The sequence below is a fragment of the Capra hircus genome, chromosome 14 (assembly GCF_001704415.2).
Source record: "Capra hircus breed San Clemente chromosome 14, ASM170441v1, whole genome shotgun sequence".
NCBI classification, from domain to species: domain Eukaryota; kingdom Metazoa; phylum Chordata; class Mammalia; order Artiodactyla; family Bovidae; genus Capra; species Capra hircus.
Window position 1 is genome coordinate 93,192,692 of NC_030821.1, and position 17,115 is coordinate 93,209,806.

General features: G+C 37.9%; 1 protein-coding gene across 13 annotated transcripts in view; it reads left to right on the top strand.

The window, feature by feature from the left end:
- RIMS1 (regulating synaptic membrane exocytosis 1) overlaps positions 1-17,115 on the top strand; it is a 599,631-nt gene that overhangs the window by 436,327 nt on the left and 146,189 nt on the right. For 9 of the 13 annotated variants that reach the window (XM_018058838.1, XM_018058839.1, XM_018058840.1 and 6 more), the window contains 3 exons: positions 466-591; positions 2,237-2,299; positions 7,149-7,238. In XM_018058838.1, the coding sequence (XP_017914327.1) occupies positions 466-591; positions 2,237-2,299; positions 7,149-7,238 (279 nt within the window). Of the gene's footprint in view, positions 1-465; positions 592-2,236; positions 2,300-5,909; positions 5,988-6,600; positions 6,694-7,148; positions 7,239-15,529; positions 15,614-17,115 lie in introns of all 13 variants that reach the window. The other 4 variants (XM_018058836.1, XM_018058831.1, XM_018058830.1 and 1 more) reach the window with 2 other exon arrangements.

Consider the following 17,115-nt stretch of genomic DNA (forward strand, 5'->3'; position numbering starts at 1 on the left):
TGTTTGTTTTTCTCTCCTGTTGGGAGAAATTGTAGCATAATAAATTAGCTTGGGCAGAGAAGTGGCAGAGAAAACAAGGTTAAAAGGCAGAATGTATTTTTAAGAAATTTGGTGCTGTCTCTCTGAAGCACTGTAAATGTTTGGAAAAGCATATAAACCATAAAGAATGTTCTTCTGTATTTCACCTGACCCTGAAATGCAGTCCTGAAATTTTATTTAAGTATGCAGATGAAAACTGTGGTCCTTTTTTGATAGTAGTTCAAAAGGAGATTGGGGAAATACAGCACAGGCCAGGCAACAACAGACAATAAATACCTTTAAAACAGGCATTTGGGGATATGGCCAGAGGTTTACAAGCCATGGCAGTTGTTTGCCAATTACTATCAGTTCTTTCCTGTCAGTCTGTCAGATTGCTTGGGAAAAATGTTACCTTTTGATACATAAAATTTTTTGTAATCATTTTAGGAGTTTAGATGAAATTCATCCAACAAGAAGATCACGTTCTCCAACCAGACACCGTGATGCCTCCCGAAGCCCAATTGATCAGAGAATCAGAGAAGTGGACAGTCAGTGTTTATCAGAACAAGACAGGTATTTTTCACATTATGATCTCAACATGACACATTTTCTTTGCCATGTTTTCATATATGATAGATATCTTAGCAGAGCACAAAAGACAGTATAAGAATTCCATCTTTAAAAACTGAACTTCTCCCAGGGAATGACTTTTGAGATATTCTAATAGAAATGCACCTTTAGGAAATATTTGACTAATAGTATATTGTCATAAAATGTGCACTATTTTACAAAATCCGAATTTATGTTTAGCCAGTTTTAAATATACAGTTTGTTGTTGACTTACGTAACCTAAATTACAGAAGGGAGACTATATAAGCTACTTTTAAATATTTTATCTTTTGTGTATTTCAGTCTTAGGAATATTATTTGTATAATTGTGAAATTATGTTTTTTCTGTAATAAAAAAGTACAGGTCATCTGAAATACTGTTACTTTCACAGTATCTGTGAGAACTTCAATAGCAATATTTTTTAGTACACCTACTTTTCATAAAATGTAGTAACCTAAAATGTCTAACGTACAAAATGTTGAAATGGACTCTTTCTTCTATGGATGTGTACGTAAACTTAGTTCTGCATTTATTTATGAACAAGGTACTTCCTGTTACTTACAGTTACTGAAAATCAGCATTCTGGTTCCATTGTTCCACATTGCCACAGACCTGCTCCTCTGGCCAACCCTCTTCGTGTAGGATGTGCTTGCCCACTAGCTCAGGGTTTGATTTAGTTGTTAGAGTCCCCAGCTGGTTGGATAGTGTCTTCTGGCTTTTTGAAGTGGAGCGGTTTTTAGGGAGGGTTAGGAAGGGAGAGTGGTACTCGGTGGCCAGTTTTTTGCCAAATAATCAAGGACACAGAACTCTCAGATAGCCTTTTAGCTCTGTAATGGTCACCCTGCCGTAGAGGGAGTGGGGCCAAGACCTTCAGGATGGGGTGATGGAACTTACTGGGACTTAACACTGCTCTCCAGAGTAGGGTTCCAGGCTACTCAGGGTGGAGTGACGTCAGTTGAGGCTCCCTATGTTGACAGTCACCAGGGCCACCATGAATTTATGTGAAGGAGGGGATAAAAAAGGACTTCTAGACCAGGGCATTCAATAGAGTGAAATAATTTGAGTGTAGAAAAAGTATCAATTTTAAGATAAACATTCCTAATCAAGCATGTTCCTAGTCAGAAAATGAGCAACAGAGAATGAGACGTTGCATTTTAGTGGCTGTAAAAGCCAAGAGATCTATCATGCTTGGAGTTGCTAAAAAGAAATGAAAGGATCTAGAGGTCCCATTAGAAGCAGAAAAGCCAGAGTTATAGGGCTTTTAAAAGCTATTAAAATAACCAAATGTCTAGAATTGGAAATAGATTTCTGTGTCTTACATGGGAAGGGATCCGTTTAAGTTTCTTGATATTCTATAAAATCATTTTGGAATAGAATAGCAAATCAGCAACAGCTAGGACTTTGACCATAATGTTTGCACTTTATTGTTTAAATTTTTAAAAATACTGTCATGTTTATTTTTGTTTGAACTCTCAAGCAAATATGCTAGTGCAGACAATCTGGTTTCTTCCCTTTTCCTGTTGTCATCGGCATACCATTGGCAAAACCCATGTCATCTAATGCCTCATGACCTATCTGTTTCACTCACCACCCATCCTGTCTGTGCAGTGAGCTTCTCATGCTTCCCAGAGCAAAACGAGGACGAAGTGCAGAATGCCTACACACCACCAGGTAACTACAGGAATTTGGTGAAGTAACTGTGTGTGATGACTCTTTCCATTCGACTCTGCTTCCATCTCCCCCTCAGCGGTATGATTACAAATACGTACAATTAATTTACCCAGTATTCAATTGGTTTTGTCTTATATGGAGGTTGTGGAAAAGGTTCCAACATATTTGAATTCTAATCCAGGCAGACTGCTTTTCTGTTTGCACATTCAAAATCCAGAGGCTAATGAGCCTTTCTGCAGAACTGTTTACACAGTCCCAAATCCAAGGAACCGATTTCTGCAATTAAAATTCTATAACCTCGCTCTGAGGGGTCCCCAGGCCTGCCACATACACCCATCAAGTCACAAAAGTCTGATCTGCGTGGCAGTGTTGCTGTTTACATCATTGTAAGTTAGCTTTGTTTTAGCCTTTTTTTTTTTTTAATTTTTGTCTGTTTCATATTCTATTGTTGTTTTCTTTGGTTGATTTTAATAAAATCTTGACCATTTTCATTTTTAAGCACTGAGCTTCAGTTCCTATCTTGATAAAGACTGAAGATATTTGACATGTAAACTTCCAAGCCCTCCAGTCCTTCATGCCCTCACCACTGCAGAACTGCTCCACTGCAAACGTTCTCCTGAAAGCGCATGAGAGTATGGAGGCTTTTTAAAGATGAGACCAAAGGGGGCATAATACCATCCTCAAAATTGGAACCTACAGCTTTATTATCATCTTATTGCATCTCTTAGATCTCATATCCCAGATAAACCATCTTACAGATTACTTACAGGATAATCGGTGTGTATTTATTGTCAGTATGGAGTTAATAGAAGGGAAAGCAGTAGTAATTCAGTAAAGCAAACAAACCAACACACAGATAAACTCAAATATTGTGGCCAGTGAAGAGTAGGTAGGAAAGAGGACGAGAGAGCTGCGCTGGAAATCCTGCCAGCGCACGTGCAGGTTTATTGTGTCTTTGAAGACACGGGCTTCTGCTGAGCTTGTGAACATGGTCACTACCATGACCACGGTAAGCACATGTGCTTACCACAAGTGCGTGCTTAACACAAATGAGCCCTGACGTTTCACACGCACAAAACTTGCCTCAAAATAAAAACAGCTTTGTGTGCAGTGCCACAGGGAAAAGTGAGGAATGTCAGTCCTGCTTCCAAACTGGATAAATAATGTAAAATCATAACTATTATAAAAATCATCTCAGGTTCTTTATAATGCTGAAGTCTCCAGCTTTAGTATTAGTTGTCTTGACAGTTTAATAGGAATGATTTCTTTACCGATTCAGAAAGTTTTCTCATATTCCTGTTGACATGACTCCAACCATAAAACAAAAACAAAATACGGCCTTCATGTTTATTAGGCACCAAAGTGTGGGTATTTTTAACACTCTTACACCAATAATACACATAGAATTACTAAATATGTTGCTTTTCTTTCCCTTATATTTCATTTCTCAAGGTAAAATATTATAATATGCACAATAAAATAAAGTAGTAGTTTCATCATTTTGTAAAATTTTATCTTCAAGATAGAGCCTGTCATATTCACATAGGGCTTTTAAGAATAAAACCTGTGGGTTTACTACTTTTCAGTAAACAAGGAAAATAACATTCACTGACTAGGAAGAACTGTGCTAATTAATTAATGTATTTTTTCTTACCATCCTGACAAAGTTGTATCAAATTAATATTATTATCTTCATTTCCCAGTTGAGGGAAGAGGATAAGAAAGTTCTGTTTGATATGTAACTTATCAAGGATTCAAAATCAGCTCTATTTGAAGTTTTCCACTAAACTAGTTTTTTTTTTTTTTTTCCCCAAAAAAAATTTGACAAGGAAGGTAGACTTAGTGGCTCAGACGGTAAAGCGTCTGCCTGCAATGCAGGAGACCCGGGTTCAATTCCTGGGTCGGGAAGATCCCCTGGAGAAGAAAATGGCAGTCCACTCCAGCACTCTTGCCTGGAAAATCCCATGGACGGAGGAGCCTGATAGGCTACAGTCCATGAGGTCGCAAAGAGTCGGACACGACTGAGCGACTTCACTTCACTTAGTCTTGCACAAAGTTCCACCAGTTTAAGAGTTTGCAAGTCAAACATATTTTGAAAAGTTTGCAAATTAAAATCAGTGCCTAGATTTCGTATGCAAAGCATACCAAAGTTGTGTGCTACAGATATCTGTCCCATATCGTTTAATTCATCCCTCCTATTATTGTCATATTAAATACTCTTTTCATAGAGCATGTCCTGAGAAAGTCACGTGGTACAGAAAATGCTGTGGCTCCCTACTGTGTCCTAGATCCTTCGTACCTGTTATTTCATTTAATGCTCGCAGACAGCGTCCCCATTAAAGATTATTTCTCCCGTGATTCAGATGTAGAAAAAGGCTGGATGATTTGACTTGAATCACCCAGGTTCACAGTCAATAAATGGCAAAGTCAGCGTGGACCTTCATTCTGTGAACTGTGTGCTATTTTTCATTGTTTCCATTCTCTTCTGACCCCAATTAGAGTGTACTCCTCCCCAAATCATTTTTGAACCAACTGCTTAGAAAAGTTATATGGCAACCTATTTCGTAAAATATTTGCCTTAGGTTTAGGAGTTGAGAAGAAGATTCTACTGTTTGTGAGACAGACTGAATCGTTTGCTTCAGTTTAAATGTCCTTGATTGGTGCTTGAAGGTGGTACTTTAATACATTTTAAACCAATGTTTTAAGAGATTTCCCGATTCAACCATTAGCATAAACATGAATAAACTGGGAAGGGGGGTGTTTGGTATTTCATATGTCCTAAGCAAATGTTTAATCCATTATCAATTTATCAAACTTTAATGTAAGTCAAATGGACAATAGAGTTTCATAATTGATAGTTAAATCTGTAGAAATATTATTAAATTTAAATTATAAAAAAATTAATTGACTGCTACTCGTTTATCCTATAGACAGCCATAAGCCCTCATAGGTTTTAAGTGAATTCAGATAATATTGGGCCTTGTTTCTGCCATTGTTTCTGCCAAATCAGAATTAATATTGCAGCTAATATCCATCTCACCCAGTTTCCAGTGATTGTTACCTGTTGCTGGGTTTGTATCCAAAAGCTGGTAAGTGGAAAGGACTTGCCCCTGCTATAGTCATCTCCTAATCTTCCCCACCTTACTGCCTGGTCAGTACCACGACCAGCCTTTTCCCTGAAATACTAGTTAGCATTTTCCTTTTTATTAGAATATTAACTTTTAGTCATATTAATTCCCAAGTTTCATGAATTATTTTGTTAGTGCTTTTAACTATGAGTTGTTATTTCCAAAGAAGTAGGTATAATATTAAATCAGGAGTTAAATAGTAAGTTTCATGCTTGTTACTAGATAGAGTATAGGTTTCAGATCTTTTTCAAATTAAAGCTTTTGAACTATAATTTAGAATATCTTAATTATGCACACAGATGTCTGTAATTCCATACTTAATAGTTCTGTTCCTACCTTCAAATAATCAAGGTGGTCCTTCTGAGAAAAATGAAAGATTCATCTTTTTAGTTTTCTAGGCCTCTTACTTATTTCATATTCTAATAAAACTCACTTCATATATATTTTTCTGTTTCCTGCGTGTCTCCATTGCCACGTTCCAGACATCTTGTTAGGCACTATAAAACATTACCGCCTAAGATGCCCTTATTAGAGACCTGTTCTCACTGGGATATTTACAGGTAAGAGTCCTAACAGTGAGTCTCAGTTATAAACTAATCCCTAATCCCCAGCCTACTAAAAATAGCAAATTTATATTCTAATAAAACACTAGCATTTCCTCTTAAAATTAATTATATACAGAGAAACACTAACGATTTCTAAAAATAACTTTAAGGGAGGGAAGGGGGAGGGTAAACTTGGAGACTGGGACTGAGAAATAAAACACTATATAAAGACCACTGTCTTTTAAAATAGATAACTAATAAGGACCTACTGTGTAGCACAGGGAAATCTGCTCAATACTCTCAATACTTAATACGTATATGGGAAAAGAACCTAATAAAGAATGAATATACATATATATATATACAAAACTAATTCACTTTGCTGTACAGCAGAGACTAACTCAACAGTGTAGAAAGACTAATAAAAAGCAATCAAAAATAAAAATAAGATCATTTTAATTATAAAACTTATGCTAGAATACTTCTCTAAATGAAATCTACATACTCAAATGTCAGATTTCTAGTCATTGTCATCTTTTTTCATTTTTTTTTGCTGTATTACTTGTTGATTTTAATTATGAGAATTAATTTATTTTATTTTATTTCTGGATAATTTTACTTTCTGGAGCTCAATTCTGCCTGCACGTACCAAAACCAAAACCCTTCACCATGAATGCTTTCACTCGAGAGCACTGAGGTTTACTGATGAGATTCTGGTTGGGTAAGGACGTTTGGACGTCATACCTTCCACCTCCCCTGTCTAGTGTTTGATCCAGAGTAGCTGAGTTGTAAAAATTTCCTCCTCTGCTGTCCTTCATTTTGTTTTGGTGTGGCATCTGTCCTTGGTAACGGAGTGTTAGGCATTTTCGTTTCAGTGCTTTCTGTATCCAGTTTTTTCATGAGTAGGTGTGACTTAGTCTTATTTATTTATTTATTTATTTTCAGTCTGAGACCCTTTTAAAAATTATGCAAAGCAATTCTAGCATAATATTTGTTTAGTGTCACTTTCTAAACAAAATTGTGCATGGCCATCCTGTCGGCGCTCAGCCCCGACGAACGCGGCGCAGCGATCGTGCGCTCTGCGTGCAGGGGCGGCCTGGATGGGCTCCTCTCTAACCGGTCTTCCTCTCTGTTTTGTCTCCCTCCTCCACCCTGGACGCAATGCACTGGCACTAGTGACCTGCAGCCCTCCCTTGACAGGGCGAGGAGTGCTAGTACCAACTGCTTGAGACCAGACGCTAGTTTGCATTCACCAGAACGAGAAAGGTATACAGTAAGGACTTTCTTAATCTCCTCTGATTTTCCCCATCACTATGTTTCGTGTCACGGAGCTTCACAGGTGGTTCATCCACGTTCATCTGCCGCCTGTCTGCCTCTCCCCCCACTCCCGTCCAAGTCCATGCAGAGACATATGTGTACGTGTGGGAGCCCGAGGGCACACATACACATATTTCCGCGCGTGTCGTTGCGAATGGCGTGATGTGATTTGTAACTGCTTCTGGCTGCTGCTTTTCCCTTTTGTTGCCTTTCTGTGGTTTTCTTTGCGTCTACTCAGGGAGCCTTCAGTACGCTGATATGGTTACGGGGAAAGGGAGTTATTTGAAGGGGAAAATCACGTAGTAGATCTGCTGATAAATAGTTCTTGTAGGTTCAACAACAATTTTCTATAAACTCAAAAACAAGAATCTTATTTAGATAGAGTACTTCCTTTGTGCTTTCACATTCACTCTTTTAAATCAACTTTCTCTTTAATATAGAGAAGGTTGTTATTAAATTATGTTTTGACAACTAAATGTGGTATGATTATCATAGATTTCCTGATGCCTTACAAAAATAAATGCACATTATATACACACATACATACAATTTTGCTTAACGCTTTTAATTGATCAATTAATAAGTCTGGTTTTCATTTAAAGGTATTCAGTGATCGCATGTTAACCTGTCTCCGTTGTGAGCAGCTAATTTTCTGGTAGAATTTTCTATTCCAGTAAACTTGGTCATATTTGATAGTGTTTGTTATAAATGTTTTCTCTCTTCAATTAGAAGTGATTCACCGGAGATAAGATACTACCTCATCACAAATCCTGAATAAAAGTGTTTTATTGTGTTAATGTAACCCACTTTTCCTCTTCTTTTGAGGCTATTTAAAGCTTTGCTTTAGCAATCTTTATAGTCTGATTCTATTCATTTGTTTATGAAACATTTATTTCTAGAATTGAATAATAGGTTCAGGTAGACATATTCATTTTCAGTGTCTTCATAAGATTATTCTAAAAAAATCTGCTTTTGAATTTTGTATTATTTCGTATTGGCAAAATTTATGTTAGGAAACAATGGAATCTAACTTACATTTTGTATTTTTTTACATTTGTAAGAGAAATTTTAGTTGAAATGACTACGGGCTCTTCTAAAAGCACAATTGAAATTGTTTCACTGTTCGCATTTGTTTTATATTACCCTTCCTCAAACAATTACAAGAGTAGCAAGAAAAATATTTTATATTATTTACATATTATTATTTCCTTATATGTTTTGCTGCTACTGCTGCTACTAAGTCGCTTCAGTCGTGTCCGACTCTGTGCGACCCCATAGACGGCAGCCCACGAGGCTCCCCCGTCCCTGGGATTCTCCAGGCAAGAACACTGGAGTGGGTTGCCATTGCCTTCTCCAGTGCAGGAAAGTGAGAGTGAAGTCGCTCAGGCATGTCCGACTCCTAGCGACCCCATGGACTGCACCTCCGCCCATGGGATTTTCCAGGCAAGAGTACTGGAGTGGGGTGCCGTTGCCTTCTCCTTATATGTTTCGAGTTGGTGTTAAATCAAGGGTAGAATGAGTCAGTGGAACCGCTGATGACAAAACACCACCCAGACATCTTAAATATCATCTGTATTAGTTCTAATAGAAGTACAATTTGAGTCACAAGCATAATTTAAAATTTTCTGCTTGCCATCTTAAAGACGTGAAATTACTCTCATACTTTAGTATGTATGTGAACTGTTATCATTTTAACATATAATCAATTAAAAACTGCTAGTGAGATATTCTGCTTTCCTTTTTTCACAGTGCTCTGTGACCACTGTATTGGACAGCGACAGGTTATTCTTTTGTTGAATCCTGTCTAGCACGTGTTCTCTTGTTGCTCTGAAGCTATAGAATTCACAAACCCATATGCTGCTGAATTTAATCTCTCAGATAATACCCTTAGAACAGACCAACCTGTAGGTGGATAATCTGGCCACAATTATTTTACAGGTCATAGTGAAGTCTGAGTGCACTCACTTGTGATATTAAATTTTGATAGAAGAAGATACAATATGCTTGAAACTCATGTTCACTCTATGTGTTGAAAAAAAGAGAGAAATTTCCCATTAAAATGAAAAAGGGGCAAGAATTCAAGAATCAGTATTGATTTTTAATTTATTGGGGTCAGTTTCTTGTCAAGAAGAAACTAAAATGAGAAGAGTTTTCATCAGGAAGTTTGCAGACATTATAGATGCATTTTGGTGTGGAAGATGCTGCTCATGCATGCTCAGACCCCTGAACAGCTTCAAGACAGGACAGAACAGGGCCAGCAGTGGGGGCATTGTGCTTTTTGGAAGATGCACTTGTCCATCCACAGATAGGACATGAAAGTACTTGGGAGGCTTCCAGGGTTTTCCAGAATTCTTAGCTCTTATGATGGAGCAGAGAGCTGGTTAACGCCTGATACGTACATAGTAGACACAATGCTAGAGAAAAGTTGTTAGAAATATAATTTCATTTTCTTGAGATAGCACCACATTTCCACAGCTTTATCACCTGTTGAGGTGAAGCTGTTTGTTGATTCTCAACCATCTCGATGACCATTTCTATGGTGTTCTACCTACTTAGGAGGCTTTTCTGAAGTTTCCTCACTAAGCTTGGGAGCAAAGGAAGTTCTGTGTTAGTACAAAGCATGAAATTGTTAAAGCTGAGTCAACACCCACCGTCACACGTCCCTAATGATTCCAAGATACAGGAGCAGCAGGCACAGTTAGCGTGTTCTTCTCCTGAACTGCCCCCAAACCGTCAGAATGACCTTGTCTTCCTTAGGAGAATGGTTTGGCCCAGGTTAAGAGATAAATTTCCATATAAGCCAATGGAAATCTTGTTTGGAAAGGAGGTCATTTCCATGTTTGAGCACCTCTGTTATGTATTCAGTGGATTACATAACTAGAAAAAATACATATTACCCTTAGCCCCATCCAGTCATGACTCATAAGTCAAGAAATTTGAGGTTCATTTACAATGAAAGATAACCAGAAAGACTGGTTATACCCAACTGAAGATGTCTAATAGAAATGGCTTGCTTTCGTCTTTTCTCTAGCAAATACCACTGCATGTTTACAAGAAGCTCCGGTCAAGGTCATTGTACTTTCCTTCCTTTGTGTCAAGGTCAGCTTGAGGTCATCACTTCCCCCTTGTCCCTGATCTCAAAGGAGTGAGTTACATGTCTGCTCCTAGCCTTTCCTTTCCCAGATTTTCAAACAGAATGTTGCTTATGTATCCGGAAACACTGATTTTTAGAGCCACTGGAGAATGAGTCCTTTTCTTGGATGCTTTATCTTCTTCTTAGACCTTTTACAGAAACCATAGCCTTGCTAAAGTCCATCAGAAAGTAGTCTATACTTGCCACCTCCTTTTTGTACCTCCCAGAAAGTTCTGCAGTCCCGCCACTGTGCTAAAACTCTGCCATGGGTTACCTTGGCCTCTACCGGCCCAGCAGCATCTTACATCTTACAGTCACTGCTGCCTCTAGAATCTTTCCTTTCTCAAGAGCACTTACAAATTCCCTAACGCCTCCATGTCAAGTCAGTCTCCTTTACAGGTTTCTTTTCCCCCTGTCTCCCTCTCACCTTTCCTCTGTTGCTCACCCATCCCACCTCTGAAATTCAATGTCTATCAAAAGTTTCCGCACTAATACATATGAGGGCCACAGTCCACTGTAGCTGGTCAGGCCAGACCTTCCCCTGAAAATGCCTAAGTTCCTCAGTGATTGGCAGACCCTGTGGGCATCAAATTCGCTGTCTCTCCTCACACCCTTTGACAGCAAAATGCTTTGTTTTCTGACACGTCCCTGTGGTTTGACAAATTTGACATCTAACCATCCACGTAATCTGGAAATACGTCGCCTGCTCCTTTGTCTCGCTGAATGAAACAGGAAGTCCTATCAGTTCTCCTTCAAGAATCTTCAAAACAGCTCCTCCCCTTGATTATGCTAAAGTCCTCCTCCACTTCCCCCCTAAATTTCATTCTTGCCCCCTAAATTTCTCATGAGCTCTACTAATCATTCTGTTAGTTTTCATATGAAGTTGTCTTTCTGTTACAATTAAAATGCTCTTTTCTTTTTGTTTTTATTCTCATTTTTCAAAAAGGGGGTCAAATAACCATATCTCCTATAGAACTTCTCCTAACCTGCCTATCTCTCCCTCTCCCACTTCCCTTTCTCTGCCAAGAAGAATTATCAATGCTCTTTTCTGGATTCACATAGTATTAAATACTTTCTGTTTCCCTTAGGCATGTATTTTTCTCCTTTTACTAGATTTTCCTCCCGGAGGGCAGGGATCATATCTGATTCGTCCTTGCTCTTAGCTGCAATAGCATTATTATTATTTTTACTTAGTAAATGCTCAGTTTGGGGATTTGAGGGCACTTAAAAAACACTCTCAATTTTCTGCTCCCAAGTCTGTGTCCAGTTTTGAACTAGACCCAGGAACTGCAAGGTGGGAGATCTAGTCATCACCATAAATACAGTGAACAAGTTCAGGAGCTAGACTTCAGGCCGTAAGCCTCCTGATGGCTCAGCAAGAGGCTGCTGTTTTGCAGACTGATTTCTAAAGAGGAAATCAGAGAGGGCTAAGTAATCTGTGCCTGATTCTTTACCACAAAGTTTCCCCTACTCCCTCCTTGTGGTGGACAGACACCCAAGGCAGGACTTGAAAGAATTTCCCTCCATGTGAAAATATGAGGCCTAAGATAAAGAAGTTCCTGCCTAAAACTCAACAACTGTTAACTTGAAATGAAATAGATAAACCTTATTCCAAAATGTAAGTACCTATATTAATTTTAATTTTAAATAGTATTGGGGAAAATCTTTAAAAGAACTCCATGAATAATGGGACTAGACCATAAAAATAAATATAATCAATTTTCTCTTTTGGTCAGGTTTGGTTTCTAATATTCCAGAACTTCACAGATACTTTTTATGTATGCTACTTGTGGAATGAAGGATTTGCATTTCCAAATACTTTCTCTTTCAGGTAACTAAAGCAGCTCTGCCAAGAGTTGTGCACCACTGAAAGCTGTGTACACATGCTAGCATAAATACTAGTTACACATTTAAATACACGTGCATTTGGTTTAAGGTACTTCCCTAGTGGCTCAGATGGTAAAGCGTCTGTCTACAATGCGGGAGACCCGGGTTCGATCCCTGGGATGGGAAGACCCACTGGAGAAGGAAATGGCAATCCACTCCAGGACGATTGCCTGGAAAATCCCATAGACAGAGGAGCCTGGTTGCAAAGAGTTGGACACGATTGAGCAACTTCACTATATCACTATATCCATGGTGGGGAAAAGCCCCAACATAAGAACTATTTGATTGCTTACTGAGGACAATTAGTTCTAAGTCCTTGTATTGCCTTACCACTATTGATTTCTCAGTTTAGTTTCTCATTATTTCTCACCAATATTACCCCCCAAATCTCAAATCTTATCCTCTTTATTATCTATTTAAATATTTGCAAATATTTATTCATTATTTATTCTGTGCTGTTCATAGTTGATATCACTGCCAAAAAAAGCCAAACGAAATTTTGTAGACCCTTATTTAGGGACCCCCTCTGCAGCCTGTTTCTTCAGCCCCACAGCCATCATAGTGACCTTTGCCCCCTGTTCTGAGGCCAGTGAAAAGGATGCTGCTGCTAAGTCGCTTCAGTCGTGTCCAACTCTGTGCGACCCCATAGACGGCAGCCCACCAGTCTCCCCCATCCCTGGGATTCTCCAGGCAAGAACACTGCAGTGGGTTGCCATTTCCTTCTCCAATGCATGAAAGTGAAAAGTGAAAATGAAGTTGCTCAGTCGTGTCCGACTCTTCTCAATCTCATGGACTGCAGCCTACCAGGCTCCTCCACCCATGGGATTTTCCAGGCAAGAGTACTGGAGTGGGTTGCCATTGCCTTCTCCGGTGAAAAGGATGAACTCTCAGCAAACAGACTTCCTGAATTAATAAGTTTAAAGTATCTGAGATTAAAGCATTATTAATGTAACTTGCAGGCAAGATGATTTGGAAAGAGAAATCAAGAAGCCGCTGTTTTAGTTCTGATTTGCAATGAATCCCCCAGGGTAGCCTGCCTTTTTCACTTCTAGCATGAAAATGGATGTGGAAGGTGTTTCATTCAGTAATAACGAATAAAGATTCTAATTTTGATCCTCTTCATCTGTTTGACAGGAGAAACAGAGAAAGAAGTTGCACACATTTTAATATTATAAAACATTAGTATATGTAATGCTCATAAATGTATATTATTAAAACTTAGGTAATCTTTGACCTTTGGGGGAAAACATAGGTATAAGTTGATCCTTCTCTTATCATATCCAAGATACAAGGGAAAAGCAAACCTTCCTTTTATTGTGACTGCATATCAGCATATTCAGAAGGACTTTGAGTGTACAGATATAAATGTATGATGCTAAATGTTTCTTCAGAATTTCCTTTTTAATAGCTTGCATTCGCTGTGGCTTGCTTCTAAATGTATGTCTCTCTTCTTCATGGCTTTCCTTGCATGTTTCATAATTATAGCATTTTCTTTAATTTTTGCACTTAAATAAACACAAGGACTGGAATTTTGCCTCAGGAAGCAAGGTTATTCATAATCCTATCAAGTGAATGCTACTTATTCCTTCAAAAATGTTTGAAGAAAATCATAATGACTCTATATGTGTATTTTCAAAGAACACCTTAAGCTTTCTCATGATTGAGTACAATTTCATGTAGAAAACACTATAGCTGTAATTCTCTTTAAAAACGTTAGAAATATTTTTCTTTATTGTGTCTGCAGAGCAAAAGTCAGTGAAAAGATATTTTTTCAAGCATTCCAATTGAATTGACCAGCTATTTAAATCATTTAAAATAATTAACTCACTTGAATGCAAATTTATTTTTGATTTCACAAACATGTAACACATTACAGAGGCCATGCCACACCATTTTGTCTTCTGCCCAAATTCTGCTACCAAGTATCTCTTCTTGCTCTCCCGATTATGCACAGCCCTCCTTGAATCCATCCAAAGCTGAGAGATGATGAACAGACTTCCGGGGGCTCTCAGAGGTGAGCGCCTGCTGACCAGGGCTCTCCTGGTCATGTCTGTAGCCCTCTGCTGCTTTTGTGCAGATTGTCTGATAAATCCAGGAAGCCAAGTTATTAATGGCAAAGAAAGATGGCTTTTAAAAGATATTATGACTGGTCTTCTTCGGATTGTTACAAAATCTTACGGTTAGATGAGTCTTAAATATCATTCAGTGATCCCTTGTTACATACGAGGAAGCCAGTATGCAGAGGAATTATCCTGCTTGCAATGTGTATATCTAATATATTAAAATTTCCAAAATAAGGCTGTTTAGTCCCTTACCACCCCTTTTCAGTATTTGCCCAGATGTTTGTAATTTCTAGTTACACAGACTTAATATCAAGATAGTTTAACAAAAAAAATGAACCAGGTTTTGAATGTTTATTTGATTGCTAATCATAAAAAATTAGTGTTCTTCTAAATGCTGAAATAAGAAAACAACTATATAACTCACTGATAGATCCTTTTGCACGTTAAGATTAGCAGATTATTTTAAAGGTAATACTATTTTACTGTGGCATTTATCTGCATTTCCCACTTCAACACATCAGTGGTTTTTGTTCGCAATATTTTAATTTCAATTATTAACCCTCAGTTTTCCCCAAGGAAACTTGTGTAGACATCACTAGTAGCGTTTCCACGAGTTAGTTCTTCGTGTCATTGTTTCTACACTAGAGAGTATGTTTATTTCTTGTGCTTTGTATCAAATGCACACACCTCGTCTTTGCCACTTTAATCCGGTAATTTCAAGACCTTGTATCAAGTAAACACTGGCAGCTTCTTAAATCTATTTTGTTCAACATCTGCTAGATTCTTAAGCATGCATACTTGTAAAGTTTTATATACATATATGTAAAGTTATATATACACATATACATAGATGTGTGTCTATAGATATGCAAACACACACAACCACATTGAAAAGAAAAAAAAAATACACTTACTATATTTCAGACATCTTCCCAAATGAGTTTCTCTATTCACATATAAGGCTACCAGTTTTCTTTTCTTACAGTACTATCATTTATCCCTCCAAAGCTTGTAAAATTGAAGAATACATTATGGAGCAAAAAGCCTACACTTTGCCTTTCTGGGGTGCTTTTCCAGTCCTCTTGTTCCATATATTCTTTTACTTTAGGAGTTACTAAATGTCCTGTTTTTTCCTGTCTTGTTCATTGGGCAAACAGGGGTAGATGGTCCCCCTCCCTAGATAGGAGACGACCTCCTAGCCCCAGGATTCAAATCCAGCATGCGTCTCCGGAGAATGACAGGTACTTCCTCCTCCCAGACAAGTGGCTTCCAGAGGCTGCCAGGCCATCAGGTGGAGGGTAGCCAGACCCGTGTGGTTACTACGCCTTTCTTTCAGGGGGCAGAGCCCAAGAGGTGGAGATTCCAAAACTGAATGCGTCCACCTCTGATGAAGCACCTCAGAATATTTTCTGAAATGAAACTAGCATGCACAGGGCGTGGTTCAAACAAAGAAAGTTGGGTCCAGTGGGAGAATTTTCTTTTAATGAGCATTTATTTCAGGGTTTCAATTTTCTAGAAACATATTTAACTATTGCTTTTGTTTACACTTGGCTAAAATTCTCAGGTGCTTTAAGATATTTTAAAGACTATCACAGAGCCTGTTTTTTGTGTTTTTTTTTGTCCTGATTGATGATTTGATCTTCACCATCTTGTTTTGTAAATGATGAAGTTTAGGCTTTTAGATATATTCCCTGATTTAAAGTAGAATACCTGGTTCTTACTTGTTTGATGAATATTGTGTTTCTAAGCCGAATATTGTCAAGGGCTAGGGTCAGTCATCAAGGTAGGTTTTTGAAAATAACATCAGTGCTTTGCACCCACTCCGTGCTGTGATGTCGTAAGTGCCACGGTGTGTTTTTTCCTTGCTTTGTTTTCCTTCTGGGCTGTATTAAGACTTTGCCCATTCTCCTGTTTTGTGATTGTTGTTATACATAAAGCATATCTTTTCCCAACTGTCCATGAAAGACTACGGGCATTTTGGTTGTTTTACTTCGGGTGAAGCAGAAATTCACTCAACACACTGGTAACATTTATTAAGCAGATAAACAGATCGAGTATCGCAGATATGGAGTCATGCCAGCACACAGGTTTTGATTAATTTATCTTTTAGTATGTGTGTATATAGTAAAGTAATTGTACCTTTAGTTAAGAGTGATATGATTTATTTTCTGTATCTGTAAATTGTCAAGATATCGTCAGGATTACAATTCGAAAGAAAAAGTAAACATCATCACTCAGAAAAAAATGAATAAGTCACCTTGCAAATGTTGGACCCCAAGATGATATTTATGGAGGCTTTTCAAATATGTTATTATGCTTGAATCTTTAAGACCTTAATATGACTCACATATTTGGAATTTAAATCTAATGTTTTCTACCGCTGTCTGATTTCTATTAGAAATAACAATATAAAATAATAATGTAAATTAAATTTTAAAATGTGCATCCACAGTGCTGCTCATCCATTCCACAAATATTGTGTGCTTATTTATGTGCACTGTTCTAATGGCTAGAATCACAGCAGTGTTTAAGAAAAACAGTGCCATGGACATCAAGGAGATAAAATTTCCTTTTATTAAAGGCTGTTCTGGATTTCATTTTATATAATGACTGCTAGGGTATAAGACGATCAAGTATGAGGGTCTTTGTAATGAATATAAACATAAGTTTAACTGGGTTTAGAATGAGCAACATGGAAATCCAAATAATAATTTCAGTTCTTAACATATGTGAGATGAGGATT